At 58.0% G+C, this 13,250-nt stretch overlaps 1 protein-coding gene across 2 annotated transcripts in view; it reads right to left on the bottom strand.

The window, feature by feature from the left end:
• TXNRD2 (thioredoxin reductase 2) overlaps nt 1-13,250 on the bottom strand; it is a 93,909-nt gene that overhangs the window by 66,281 nt on the left and 14,378 nt on the right. For both annotated transcript variants that reach the window (XM_029049048.2, XM_029049049.2), the window contains 4 exons: nt 12,813-12,887; nt 9,670-9,748; nt 8,276-8,338; nt 6,225-6,295 (listed from right to left, as the gene is read on the bottom strand). In XM_029049048.2, coding sequence (XP_028904881.1) covers nt 6,225-6,295; nt 8,276-8,338; nt 9,670-9,748; nt 12,813-12,887 — 288 coding nt within the window. The remainder of the gene's footprint in view (nt 1-6,224; nt 6,296-8,275; nt 8,339-9,669; nt 9,749-12,812; nt 12,888-13,250) is intronic.

Genomic DNA, 13,250 nt, shown 5'->3' with positions numbered 1-13,250 from the left:
AGTGCTACTGTAGCCCCTGCAGGCTTATTTTGACTAAGGCTTAGGAATGCAGTGTGTAAACACTTGAGCTCCTATATTACACTGTCACAACTTGCATTAACAGCAAATGGACAAAAGCAGCTTTTTCCCCGAAACATCTCGCCGAGGTAGATTTCGGGTTTAATTTTTGTAGAACCATTTCCTCACATAAATCATCTTCTCCCGGCGTGAGCTGGGACTTTGATGGATTTTGCAAACACAAAGACAACAAACCCCAACTCATTTCCAGTGACACGAGAGCCCGTTTTTATCTATTTCATGTCGTTCTAAAGAAAATACACACCTGCATATTTGTCGTACTTACGGACGGGCCGGGGAGAGGGCCGCGGTCCGGAACGTCCCCGGCTGGGGCGCGCCGGCGAGGTTGGGGGTCACGGAGCTCCCCCGCCGAGGTCGGGGGGGGGGGGGGTGGGGGGTCGCCTCCTCGCCCCCCGGACTCCCCACGGCCCATGGCTTGGCGGTCCGGACCCCTTCCCATGCCCTGTGGGGGCCGGGGATTGGATTTCGGGAAACCGGCCTCAGGCAGCTCCTGTAGGGAGGCCTAGTGAGACGGAGCAGAGTCCGAAGGAAAGGGCCCAGGCCTGGGAGTCACGGGACCTGGGTTCTGATCCCGGCTCCGTCACCTGGGCGGGTCACTTCACTGGGCCTCGGTTTTCTCATCTGTAAAATCGGGGCGGCATCAGTCAACCGTAAGCGATGAAATTCCCGCTGCCCGCCCCCTCAGACCGTGAGCTATCCGTGGGAGAGACTGTGTCCGACTCGCTTGTGGTGTGTCTAGCCTAGCCCTTAGTGCAGTGCTTGGCACAAAGTAAGCCCCTAGGAAATATTAGGCGCTGAACCACAACATATAACGATGGCATCTGTTGAGCGCTCTCTCTGCGTTAAGCCTTGTCCCGAGTGCTGGGGTTGATACAAGCTAATCAGGTTGGACACGGTCCTGTCCCACGAGGGGCTCACGGCCTTAATCCACATTTTAGTGTCGAGGGAACCGAGGCGCAGAAGAGTTCAGTAACTTGCCCGAATCACACACCAGACAAGTGGTGGAGCCGATTACTATCGGCCCTGCTCGGTTAAAAGGAGTTAAAATACGGACTTACCAGAAGCTGTGGTGACCCTGCAGCTTGCTGATGGAACAGATTTACGGGAAATTCTACATCTGCGCAAGAATCCCCACGTGACCAGAGGTCAGGAGCCACGCAACAGGGCCGCTTCTTGTAACCAAGAGATCGGGCACTACGGGATTGCTTCCGCTCTCTCTAATCCGTTGTAATGTCTGTTTCCCCCTTTGGACCGTAAGCTTCCTGTGGGCAGGGATCGCCTCCCACCAACTCCGCCGAATTGCCCTCTCCCAAGCCTGAAGTACAGCGCTCTGCGTGCAATTAACGCTCAATAAATCCCACTGGCTGACTGGAAAGCGTTCGAAAGAGCCGATGGAGGCCCAGCGGGAAGACCCCCCCCCCGGCACGAGCCTTCCTTTTTTGGGGCGCCCCAGGAGGAGGAGGCCGTCACGTGGGGAGAAACTTGTTTGGGGGAGCCCCAGACAGACCGGGCTGCTTTGCACCTCAACAGCCTCGGTGCCGGGGCCGGAGACCCCCAGAGAGAAGGGGAACTCGATACCCCTTCTCGCCCAGGCCGGGGATTTCTTTCTTCATTTATGACGGCATTCGTTAAGCGCGTACTGCGTGCCAGGAACTGCACTGAGTTCTGGGCCAGGTACGGGCTCGTGGGGTTGGACACAGTCCCCGTCCCACATGGGGCTCGCAGTCCTAATCCTCATTTTACGGATGAGGAAACTGAATAACCGAGAAGCGGAGTGACCTGCCCAAGGTCTTACGGCCGACAAGTGGCGGAGCCGGGATGAGGCCCCAGGTCCTTCTGACTCCCAGGCCCGGGCTCTATCCACTAGGCCACGCTGCTGCTCGGGGATGGCCATAATAAATTCGTGGGAAGATTTCAGTGGGAGAGGAAACTGCTTCCCCGGCAAAAGCACCCCAGTCGGCAGAGACCAGCCCAACTCGGTCCTCCCAACTAATCCGACAGGGGTCAACCTGCCCGTGTTCGTCTGTTCTGCTCGGGGCGCTCGAGGAACCACGTTCTTCCTCCCCCAGCCCGTCGGGAGACTGGGAACGCTTGGCTCTGCCATCCGAGGATCTGGGTTCTAACCCCGGCTCTGCCAATTGATCTCTGACAACTCACTTCACTCTGTGCCTCAGCTTCCTCAACTGTAAAATGGGGATTCCATCCCCGTTCTCCCTCCTGTTTAGCCTGGGAGCCCTGGGTGGTCCTGCCTGATTAACCTGTACCTACCCCGATGATCAGATCAGCGCTCAGCACGTGGTAAGCGCGTAACAGATACGGTAATTAGAAGATCCCGGCCCAGAACGAGCTCCCGAGACTGGTGGCTTTGGAATTTTACTGCCGTCGCTGCAGTGACCCTCCTGGCCATCACGGAGGGCGGCAAGGACGGTCGGCCCTCTTCACTCATTCATGCGTTCGATCGTATTTATTGAGCGCTTACTGTGTGCAGAACACCGTTCCGGGGGGCGGCCTTTGCGGCCCGCCCCCAGCCCCAGAGAGGAGCCCGGACCGCGTAGGCCAGTGCGAGTCCAGAGACGTGGGGCGGGCAAAAGCTGAACGATGGGTCTCTGGGTCCACGGTGGGCCCGGGCTAAACCAAGGGTCTCCGCACCCGGGATGGGCCCGGGCCGAACGACAGGTCTCAGGCCCGGAGCAGGCGTCGGCTAAACTACGGATTTCCGGGCCTGGGCACGGGCTGAACCGCGAGCTTCCCGTCCAGGGGTGGTTCTCTCGGGGGCTCCGGATTTGTATAGGTTTTAACTTTCAAGCTCCAAAGCCACGAGCGGGGCTCGCTGCAGGGAGGGTCTGCCCCGTGGGGAGTGAGGGCCCAATGCGGGCGGGTGGGAGGGCGGGGACCGTCTGGTACCCGCTTTGCTCTGTGGACCCACGCCACTGGGGAAGCCGCCCCACGGACCCATGCCACAGGGGTGTCACCCTCCGGACCCACTTCACAAGGGGAGCCACCATTTTTTTTATATTTGTTAAGCATCTACTATGTGGCAGATAGTGTACTAAGCGCTGAGGTATACGCAAGCTAATCAGGTCGGACGCGGTCCGGGTCCCACTTGGGGCTCACGGTCTTAATCCCCATTTTACAGGTGAGGGAACTGAGGCCCAGAGAAGCGAGGAGACTTGCCCGTGGTCCCACTGCGGACGGGCCGGGATTAGAAGCCGGGTCCTTCCGACTCCCAGGGGCGGCCTCCATCCACTAGGCCACGCCGCTAATCACCCGGGGGCCCAGGCCGCCGCGGAGGTCGGTCCCGGGGCCCCGTGCCGCCCAGGGGGCGGGTCCCGCATACCCAGGTCCCAGGGGAGGCACGATGCGGACCCGCGCCGCCGGGAGGGCCACCCTGCGGACCCACGCCGCCGGAAGAGCCGGCCCCGCGGATCCAGGCCGTGAGCCGGCCCCGCTCGGGTATCAGATGGGGACTGGAAGCCCCGGCGGGCGATGGGTGCGAAGGCCGCGTCCGGCAGCCCGAGCCTGGGCTGCCCTCTGCTGGTTCCTCCGGAAACCAGAGGGGACATCTCCAGATCCTCCACTGGCCGGAGGAGGGAAGAGGCGGGAAGGCCGGGATGGCATACGGAGGCAGGGCGAGGCAAAAGACGTCCAGGGGGTCCAGCGTACGCTGAGTGACACCTCCAGACCTTCCAATCTCCCCGGGGGGCAAGAAGGGGGGAAGAGGCGGGCGGGTAGACGGGGCGGACGGAGGCAGAGGGCGCTGAGGGGTGACCAGCGCACACACTGAGTAAAACCTCCGGGCTCGGGGGGGGCGGGGGGGGGGGGGGGACGAAAAAGAGCAGATCACCGCGACGAAGGGAGTGCCCGTCTCTAGTCTGTAGCTCGTAACGGAAAGGGAGCGCGGAGGCTGATTCTGTTGGAGTGAGATAATAATAATAATAACGTTGGAATCTGTTAAGCGCCTACTCTGTGCCGAGCACCGTCCTAAGCGCTGGGGCAGATACAGGGTCATCGGGCCGTCCCACGTGAGGCTCACAGTCTGAATCCCCATTTGACGGATGAGGGAACCGAGGCACAGAGAAGTGAAGCGACTCGCCCACGGTCACACAGCGGACAAGTGGCAGAGCCGGGAGTCGAACCCGTGACCTCTGACTCGTTCCACTGAGTGTACTCTCCCACGGGCTCAGTACGGTGCGATGCCCAGAGTAAGCGCTCGATAAATACCACTGATTGAAAGGGAGAAGAGCAAATGAGGGTCTAGCTGGGGGAAACGTGCCTAGAGAAGCAGCGCGGCTCAGTGGAAAGAGCACGGGCTTTGGAGTCAGAGGCCAGGGGTTCGAATCCCGGCTCGGCCACCTGTCAGCGGTGTGACTTTGGGCGAGTCACTTCACTTCTCGGTGCCTCAGTGACCTCATCTGTCAAACGGGGATGAAGACCGTGAGCCCCACGTGGGACAACCTGATTCCCCTGTGTCTATCCCAGCGCTTAGAACGGTGCTCGGCGCATAGTAGGCGCTTAACGGATACCATCATCATTATTCAATAGGGCTCTGAAGCGGGAAGAGAGGAATCGTCCGTTGGATATGAAGAGGAAAGGCGTTCCAGGCCAGAGGCAGGATGTGGGAGAGAGGTTGGTGGTGAGAGAAGACGAGATGGAGGTACGGTGAGTAGGCTGGCGTTAGAGGAGCAGAGTGTGCAGCCCAGGATGCAGTAGGAGAGCAGCGAGGCGAGGTAGGAGGGGGGGCAAGATGATTCAGTGCTTTGAAGCCGACGGTAAGGGGTTTCTGTTTGACGCAGAGGCGGATGGGCGGCTACTGGAGGTTCTTCAGGAGTGGGGGAGCACGGACTGAAATGCGGAAAAACCATCCGGGCAGCGGAGTGAAGTCTGGACCGGAGTGGGGAGAGAACCGAAGCAGGAGGGTCAGCAAGGAGGCTGATGCAGCCATCGAGGCAGGGTAGGATAAATGCTCGGATTCACGCGGTGACAGTTTTAGACGGAAAGGAACGGGCAGATCTCAGCGACGCTGTGAAGCTCGAACTGACGGGATTAAGTGATGGATCGAATATGTGGGTTGAATGAGAGACAGGAGTCGAGGATAACTCCAGGGTTAGGGGCTCGTGAGACAAGAAGGATGGAGGTTCTGGTTATGAGGATGGGAAAACCAAGGGGGAGGACGGGGTTCGGGTGGAAAGATAGAGAGTCCTGGTTCGGATCCGCCAAGTTTAAGGTGTCGGCAGGACATTCGAGTAGAGGTGTCTTGAAGGTGGGAGGAGAAAGGAGACTGCAGAGGGGGAGAGAGATCAGGGCTGGAGATGCGCAGATTTGGGAATCATCCGCAGAGAGGTGGTGGTTGGAAGCCACGGGAGCGAACGAGTTCTCCCAGGGAGGGGGTGTAGATGGAGAACAGAAGGGGATCCAGAACTGAACCTTGAGGGACTCCACAGTTACGGGGTGGAAGGAGGAGGAGAGGCCCGCGAAAGAGACCGAGAATTACTGGCCAGAGAGAGAGAGAGAGAGAACCAGGAGAGGACGGTGTCCGGGAAGCCGAGGGTGGACAACGTCTCCGGGAGAAGGGGCCGGTCCACGGTGCCAGAGGCGGCGGACGGGTCGAGAAGGCCTCTGTCGGCCAGCCCTGAACCCGCCCCCAGCGCGGCGCTCCCTCACCCCAATTCTGACAGATGACAGTCCGCCCCGGAACCCCGGCCTCCTGAAATCTACAATCCAATCGATCCCCAGCTCCACCAAGAGGCCCCCGGCACGTAGCCGCCTACGCCCCTCCTCGACCCAAGCGTGCGAATGCAAGCGCTCACCGTGTGCAAGGCACCGTACCGAGCGCCTGAGTGAGAACAACGGTTGGAGGACGGGATCCCCGCCCTCCGGGAGCTTCTGGTCAACTGGGTGCAGAGCACGGGATGACGTTCCCGGGAGAGTAAAAAGAGAGTCAGAAGACATGATCCCTGCCCTCAAGGAGCATCCGGTCTACTCTGTACATACGTACATTGACGGACTTAATTCTGATTGCTCCACCTATTCTTTATCTGTGTCCCCCATCGGCGCGGACGGTCCCTGGGGGCGGGGATTGTCTGGCCCTCCCCGGGCACTCAGCACAACGCCTAGCAAGTGGGTGGTCCCTAGTGATTGTGACTCACGTTTTTCCTGGGGACTCCTTCAGCCAGAAGAGGTCATCGCTGGTGATGCCGTGCTCCACCGCTCCTCGGATCTGCACGCCACAGAAGGGCAGAGTAAACCCCGGGGCCCGGCTCCGCCACGGGCCCGCTCCGTGACCCGGGGCAACTCGCCGCCCTGGGCCTCAGCTTCCTCCTCTGTTAAACGGGAGTTCTAAACCCGGCCTCCCTCCCGCTTAAACCTTCCCCGACTGAGCCCTCCTTCGCTCTTCCCCCTCTCCCTTCTGCGTCGCCCCCCTTCATTCACCCTCCCTCCCATCCTCACAGTTCTTCCGTACGCGTCTCTAATTTATTTGTATTGTCCGTCTCCCCCTCTAGACTGCGCGCTCACTGTGGGCAGGGAATGTATCTGGTTACTGTCATATTGTACTCTAAGTGCTTAGTAGAGTGCGCTGCACACAGTAAGCGCTCAGTAAATGGAACTGAATGAATGGATGAACCGCCAGCCCTCTGTGGGCCGGAGGGCTCCATCCGACCCGATTATCCCCGTATCCGTCCGAGCGCTCAGCACGGGGTTTGGCACACGGTGTTTAAACATCACCGTTACTGTTAAATATTTGTTGGCTCTCCCACCTGGCCTGTAAACCCGCTGAGAAGCAGCGTGGCCTAACGGATAGAGCCCGGGCCCGGGAGTCAAAAGGACGTGGGTTCTAATCCCCGCTCGGCCGCTTTTCTGTGTGACCCTGGGCAAGTCACTTCACTTCTCTGGGCCTCGGTTGCCTCACCTGTAAAATGGGGACTCATACGGGACAGATTAACTTGCAACCTGATTAACTTGCAACTATCCCAGAGTTTAGGACGGTACCTGGCACATAGGAAGCGCTTAGCAAATACCTTCAAGAAAAAAAGAAAACAGCAATGACACCTATGGTGCTGTGCTACTACTCCGTGCCCAGCACTGTGCTCGGACCCGGGGAAGGCAGGAGTTGGTCAGATCGGCGAGGGTCCCCGTCCCACCCAGGGCGCTCCATCTTAGGGGGGGAAAGAGAAGCAGCGCGGCTCAGTGGAAAGAGCACGGGCTTTGGAGTCAGGGCTCATGAGTTCGAATCCCAGCTCTGCCACTTGTCGGCCGTGTGACCGTGGGCGAGTCACTTCACTTCTCGGGGCCTCAGTTCCCTCATCTGTAAAATGGGGATGAAGACCGTGAGCCCCACGTGGGACAACCCGATTCCCCTACGTCTACCCCAGCGCTTAGAACAGTGCTCGGCACAGAGCAAGCGCTTAACAAATACCAACATTATTATTATTATTATTAGAAGCGCCCTTCCCCTTTGCTAGTGACGGCAGGGGACCGGACACGTTTGGAAGCTGGGGGAGCAGGCTGGGGGGTTGAGGATCAACAGCCCCCTGGCGAGGGCTGTTATTTCAATTATTGCTATCATTTTTATGGTACTCGTTTAGCGCTATGTGCGAGCGCTGTTTTAACCACTGGGCTAGATAACAGTTAATCAGGTTGGGCACAGTCCCTGTCCCACACTGGACTCACTCCCTTAATCCCCATTTTCGGCACACGAGGTAACTGAGCCCCAGAGAAGTGAAGCGACTTGTCCAAGGTCACCCAGCAGTCATGTGGCGGAGGCGGCACTGGAACCCAGGTCCTTCTTTCCGACTCCCGGGTCCAATGTCTAACCCCTAAGCCACGCTGCTTCTCCAGCTGGCCGCTCCTGACCCGACGTCCCCACCTCGTGCAGATCTCGCGGAGAGGAGAAGGGGGGGGGGCGGTCGCCGGCCGCGGCCGGCCCCCCGCCCGCCCACCCAGGGACAGGTGGAGGCTGTTTGCTCCGAGCGGACAGAACCCGCTTGTTTAAACAGCGACGGCAAAGCTCTCCGGTTGGTCCCGACAACTTTCCCCGCTAGTAAGCCTTCAAGTTCAAACACCATAAATCAACGAGGTGATTTCTTTTTTTGTCTAACTGAGGCGCCTGCCCTCCCCGCCGCCACGACCCGGCCCGCCCCTCCCTCCACGAGCGCGGGCAGCTGTGAACCGGGAAGACGGGTCCCGGGAGAACACTGACGTGAGCCGGGTAGCGGGGCCTTCCTCCGGTGGCGATGACGACGTGCTCCCCTGTGATCAGCGTCTGAAAACACACCGGCGGTCAGCGGGCGCAGGGGTGCGAACGAACGCGCCGTCCCAGAGGCCGCCGGGGCCGGGGCGGGGGGCTCTAGGAAAACCCCACCGTCTCCACCCGCCGTGGCCGGGGGCATTAAAATCAGTTACGTGTAGGGGAAAGGGTAGAAAATACGGGTGGGTGTGTAATCGACGTGCAGCGCAGAGCTGAAGGTAGGTGTGAGGGCTCAAGTGTTACGGTGGTGGATTGCCCGCGCCTTGAGGCCAGGGACCGTGTCTACCATATCGGGACTTTCCCGAGCGCTTAGTACAGTGATCTGCACACAGTAAGAGCTCAACAGATAATAACGATGTTGGTGTTTGTTAAGTCCTTACTACGTGCAGAGCGCTGTTCCAAGCACTGGGGGAGATAGAGGTTGATCCGGTTGTCCCACGTGAGGCTCATCCCCATTTTACAGATGAGGTCACTGAGGCCCAGACAAGTGAAGCGACTTGGCCACCGTCCCCCAGCCGCCAAGTGGCAGAGCAGGGATTCGAACCCACGACCTCTGACTCCCAAGCCCGGGCTCTTTCCACCGAGCCTTGCTGCTTCTCTACAAACGCCGTCCATCGCCTGCAGAGCGCTGCCCCGAGCACGTGGGCAAGTCCGACCCAACAGACGGGTGCCCTGCCCTCAGAAAGCACAGAGTCTAGTCTTTCTCTGCACACGGTAAGCACTCAAAAAATACCACTGGCTGATTGATTAATTGGTAGTTGGCGGGGTGGGAATATGACCCCCATCAGCGGCTTGAAATTGCCATCCCTGGAGTCACCCTAAGCTCCTATTCCTTTATTTCTTCCATTTACTGATCCATTTTTGTCCAGATTCTGGCTCCTCCCAGCCGCGGGTAGATTCCACCCACCCCTCCACATGCAGGTTTCCAAGTCTCGGGGGCAAAGTCCGTGCCTTTCCCTTGATTCGCCTCCTGGCAATCAGTAGAGTACACTCCCGGAGGAGCCCTCTGCACTCAGTGGGCCCCCAGAAGAGCGATCTGCACAGAGTGGACGTCCACTACAGCATTCTGCACGGAAAAGTCACCCAGCACTGTGGTCTGCGCACACTAGGAGCCCAGTACAGCGCTCAGCACGCAGTGAGTGCCCAATACACACGGGGGACACTGGGTACAGCGCCTTCTACACGCTACGCACCCGCTTCAGCGTTCTACACGCAGTGAGCGGCCAGTACAGGGCCCCGCGCACAGCAGGCCCTCGGCATCGCGGGACAGGCGTGCCCGGGCGGGCACGCTGAAGCCGGGGGGGGGGGGGGGGGGGGCTGGGTAAGTAGCCGTCCACGTGTCTCACCTCTTCGCCATCTTTCGTCAAGCCACGGACGGTGTGCTCGTCCACAAAACTGCCTTTCATGTTGAAGTACTTGACTTTCCTGCAAAATAAAAACGACGCTTTATTCAAAACGACACCTGGCAGAGTCCAAACGCCAGTTAACTGTCAGCCGCCCTTCCCTTTTTTTTTTCTTTTTTAATAGAAGGCATTTGTTAAACGCGAGAGTCAGGCACCGTGTTAAGCACCGGGGTCGACGGGACATAAGCAGGCTGGGACACGGTCCGGGTCCTACGTGGGGCTCGGAGTCTTAACTTCTCTGTGCCTCAGTTACCCCGTCTGTAAAATGGGGATGAAGACTGTGAGCCTCACGTGGGACGGCCTAATTACCCCGTATCTGACCCAGCGCTTACAACAGTGCTCTGCACATAGTAAGCGCTTAACAAATACCAATATTATTAAAGTCTTAATCTCCAGCTGAGGGAACTGAGGCCCAGAGAAGTGGAGTGACTTGCCCAAGGTCACACAGCAGGCAAGTGACGGAGCTGGCATTAGAATCCACATCCTTCTGACTCCCAGGCCGTTGGTCTGACCACTAAGCCGTGCTGCTTTTCTCCTCTCAGAATGACCCCTGCTGTGGATCCTCGGGTTTCACGTGATACGCTCCCCACTTTCAAAGCCCTCCTGAATTCATATCTCCTCCAAAAGGAGCCCGGGGCTGGGAGTCCAAAGGACTTGGGTTCTAACCCCCGCTCAGCCACTGGTCTGTCGTGTGACCTTTGGCAAGTCACCGCACTCCTGGGTGAAGTGGGGGCTCTGGGCCTCAGTTACCCCATCTGTCAAATGGGGATCAAGACCGGGACATCGGCGGTGTCCAACCTGATTAGTCTGCATCCGTCCCAGGGCTCAGGACAGTGTCCGGCACGTAGGCAACGCTTAACAGATACCATTATAAAAAATAGATTGTCATCGATTGATTGGGGGGGGGGGGGGTCTGGGTCGCCTGTGGGACCAGCTGGGGAAAGATGGGGATGACACGGGGGAAACAGGGGTCGGGGGCGGGTGGGGGGAATGAGGAGACAGTGCGAGGCGGAAGAGTCGGAAAGGTTTCAGTGTCTGGCTCATCCGTCACCTGACCCTCCCGAGATGGCCACCGCTGGGACATTCACGATGTCTCCGTCTGTTGCCGAATCGTATTCATTCATGCAGTAGTATTTACTGAGCGCTTACTCTGTGCAGAGCACTGTACTAAGCGCTTGGAATGGACAAATCGGTAACAGACAGAGACAGTCCCTGCCCTCTGACGGGCTCACGGTCTGATCGGGGGAGACGGACGGACGGGAACGACGGCAATAAACGGAATCGAGGGGAAGAACATTTCATTGAAAACAATCATAAATAAACAGAGTCAGGGTGATGTACATCTCATTAAGAAAATAAATAAGGCGATGAAGATACATACAGTTGGGCGGACGAGTACAGTGCTGAGGGGAGGGGAAGGGAGAGGGGGAGGCGCAGAGGGAAAGGGAGGAGAAGAGGGTTTAGCTGTGGAGAGGTGAAGGGAAGGGGGGTAGAGGCAGGGATATTACGAGAGCCTGTAGCAATAAGGTAGCCACTTGGGTGGAGAGGAAAGGGAGGATCTTGTGCAGAGCACTGGACTGAACGCTTGGAATTGTACATTCCTAGCGTTCAGTCCAGTGCTCTGCTCATAGTAAGCGCTCAATAAATACTATTGAATGAATGAACGGTGCCCGCCCACACAATATTTGCCCGGGGGGTGAGCTCGCGGGGGACAAGAAACCACTAAGGGGAGAGAAAGAATCGTCCGGCTAAGTCTTAAGGCGCCTCGCTCCGAGACGCGCGCCCGGCCTTCAGCCCTTCCCTCGGCTTCTCCAGACAGCAGCGGGGCAACGGCGGCTGTTTATGGAAAGCAGGAGGGGTCTGAGAGGCTCTTCGCAAATCCAGTCGTCCTTCGCGGTGGGCAAGGGCTAAAGACAACTGTCGTGTTTATCTTCCCTCTCCCCACGCAACCCCCGTGGGGAGGGAGAGCCGATCAGAAACCGTCTCGGGAGCGGGCAGACGGTCTGGGTTTGCGTGGGTGTCTTTATCAACCTGCCGGGCCCCCGGCGTAATTTACGCTATCTCTGGGTTTTCCGTCTGTGCCGTGAACGACTCGGGTCCCGGCAGAAGCCGTGACGTCCGCTCCGCCACTTGGACTGTTGGGTACAGACAACGGAGGCTCTGTATTCACCTCGGATTTGTTATTATTACTACTATTATTAATAATAACGATATCTGTGAAGCGCTTACTAAGCAGCATGCTAGGCACTACCCATCCCCGTGGTACGGGTAGACACGCGTTTATCGGGTTGAAACAGAGAACGGGGTTTTGCCCCCGGGCTTCCTTCACGAGGGCAAAAAAACTCCAAGGAAGAAAACGAAGCCCTCCCTAACTGCCACTGGACACCACAAGCTCCCAGCGTGATGAATCCATCGTTGATGGCATCTATTGAGCGCTTACTGCGGGCACAGCACTGTACTAACCGCTCAGCAGAGTACAAAAGAGCCGGTAGGCTCGGTCCCTGTCCCCGGGAAGCTTACAGTCCAGACAGGGACACAGACATTAAAATATATTACAGATACGGACCTCATCGGGGGTATTTACTGAGCGCTCACCGCGTGCAGAGCGCTGTACTAAGCGCTAGGGAGAGGACGATGCGACTGAAATAGCAGACGGGTTCCCTGCCCGTAACGAGTTTGCGGTCCAGAGGGGGAGACGGGCATTAATAGGAATAAAGGGAGAGAGCAGCAGGAGAGACTGTAATCAGGTGCGGAGGGGCGGAGGGTGGGGTAGCTATCTAGTAGTTAAAAAAAATAAATAATGGTAGTATTTAAGCGCTTACTATGTGCAAAGCACTGTTCTAAGCGCTGGGAGATACAGGGTGATCAGGTGGTCCCAAGTGGGGCTCACAGTTTTAATCCCCATTTTACAGATGAGGGAAGTGAGGCCCAGAGAAGTGAGGCGACTGGCCCAGAGTCACCCAACTGGCCGGGAGCCGGGATTGGAACCCACGACCTCTGACTCCCAAGGCCGGGCTCTTCCCACCGAGCCACGCTGCTTCCCTGTTCAAGGGGAGGGATCCAAAAGAGGTCAGAGTTTCACTCACCTATCCTGAAGCTGTACTCTGTGGCCCCAGTTCAAGGACTTGACGTAATTTTGAATGGCCTGGGCCATTTTGCTCCTGTGGAGGGAGGAACGAGAAACGTTAGAAAATAGTAATGGCGCAGGGGAAAGGCCCCAGTTCCGGCTCTGCCGTTGGCCAACCGCGTGACCCCGGGCAAGTCACTTGCCCTCTCTGCGCCTCAATCCCCTCGTCTGTAAAACGGGGGCGATAATAATAATAATGTTGGTATTTGTTAAGTGCTCACTACGTGCAGAGCACTGTTCTAAGCACTGGGGGAGATACAGGGTCATCAGGCTGTCCCGTGCGAGGCTCTCAGTTAATCCCCATTTTACAGATGAGGTCACTGAGGCCCAGAGAAGTGAAGTGACTTGCCCACAGTCACCCAGATGACAAGCGGCAGAGCCGCGATTCGAACCCGTG

This window comes from Ornithorhynchus anatinus, chromosome 21, assembly GCF_004115215.2.
Source record: "Ornithorhynchus anatinus isolate Pmale09 chromosome 21, mOrnAna1.pri.v4, whole genome shotgun sequence".
NCBI classification, from domain to species: Eukaryota; Metazoa; Chordata; class Mammalia; order Monotremata; family Ornithorhynchidae; genus Ornithorhynchus; species Ornithorhynchus anatinus.
Note: the sequence above shows the minus strand (reverse complement) of the source record. Positions and strands in the feature narration are given on the sequence as shown.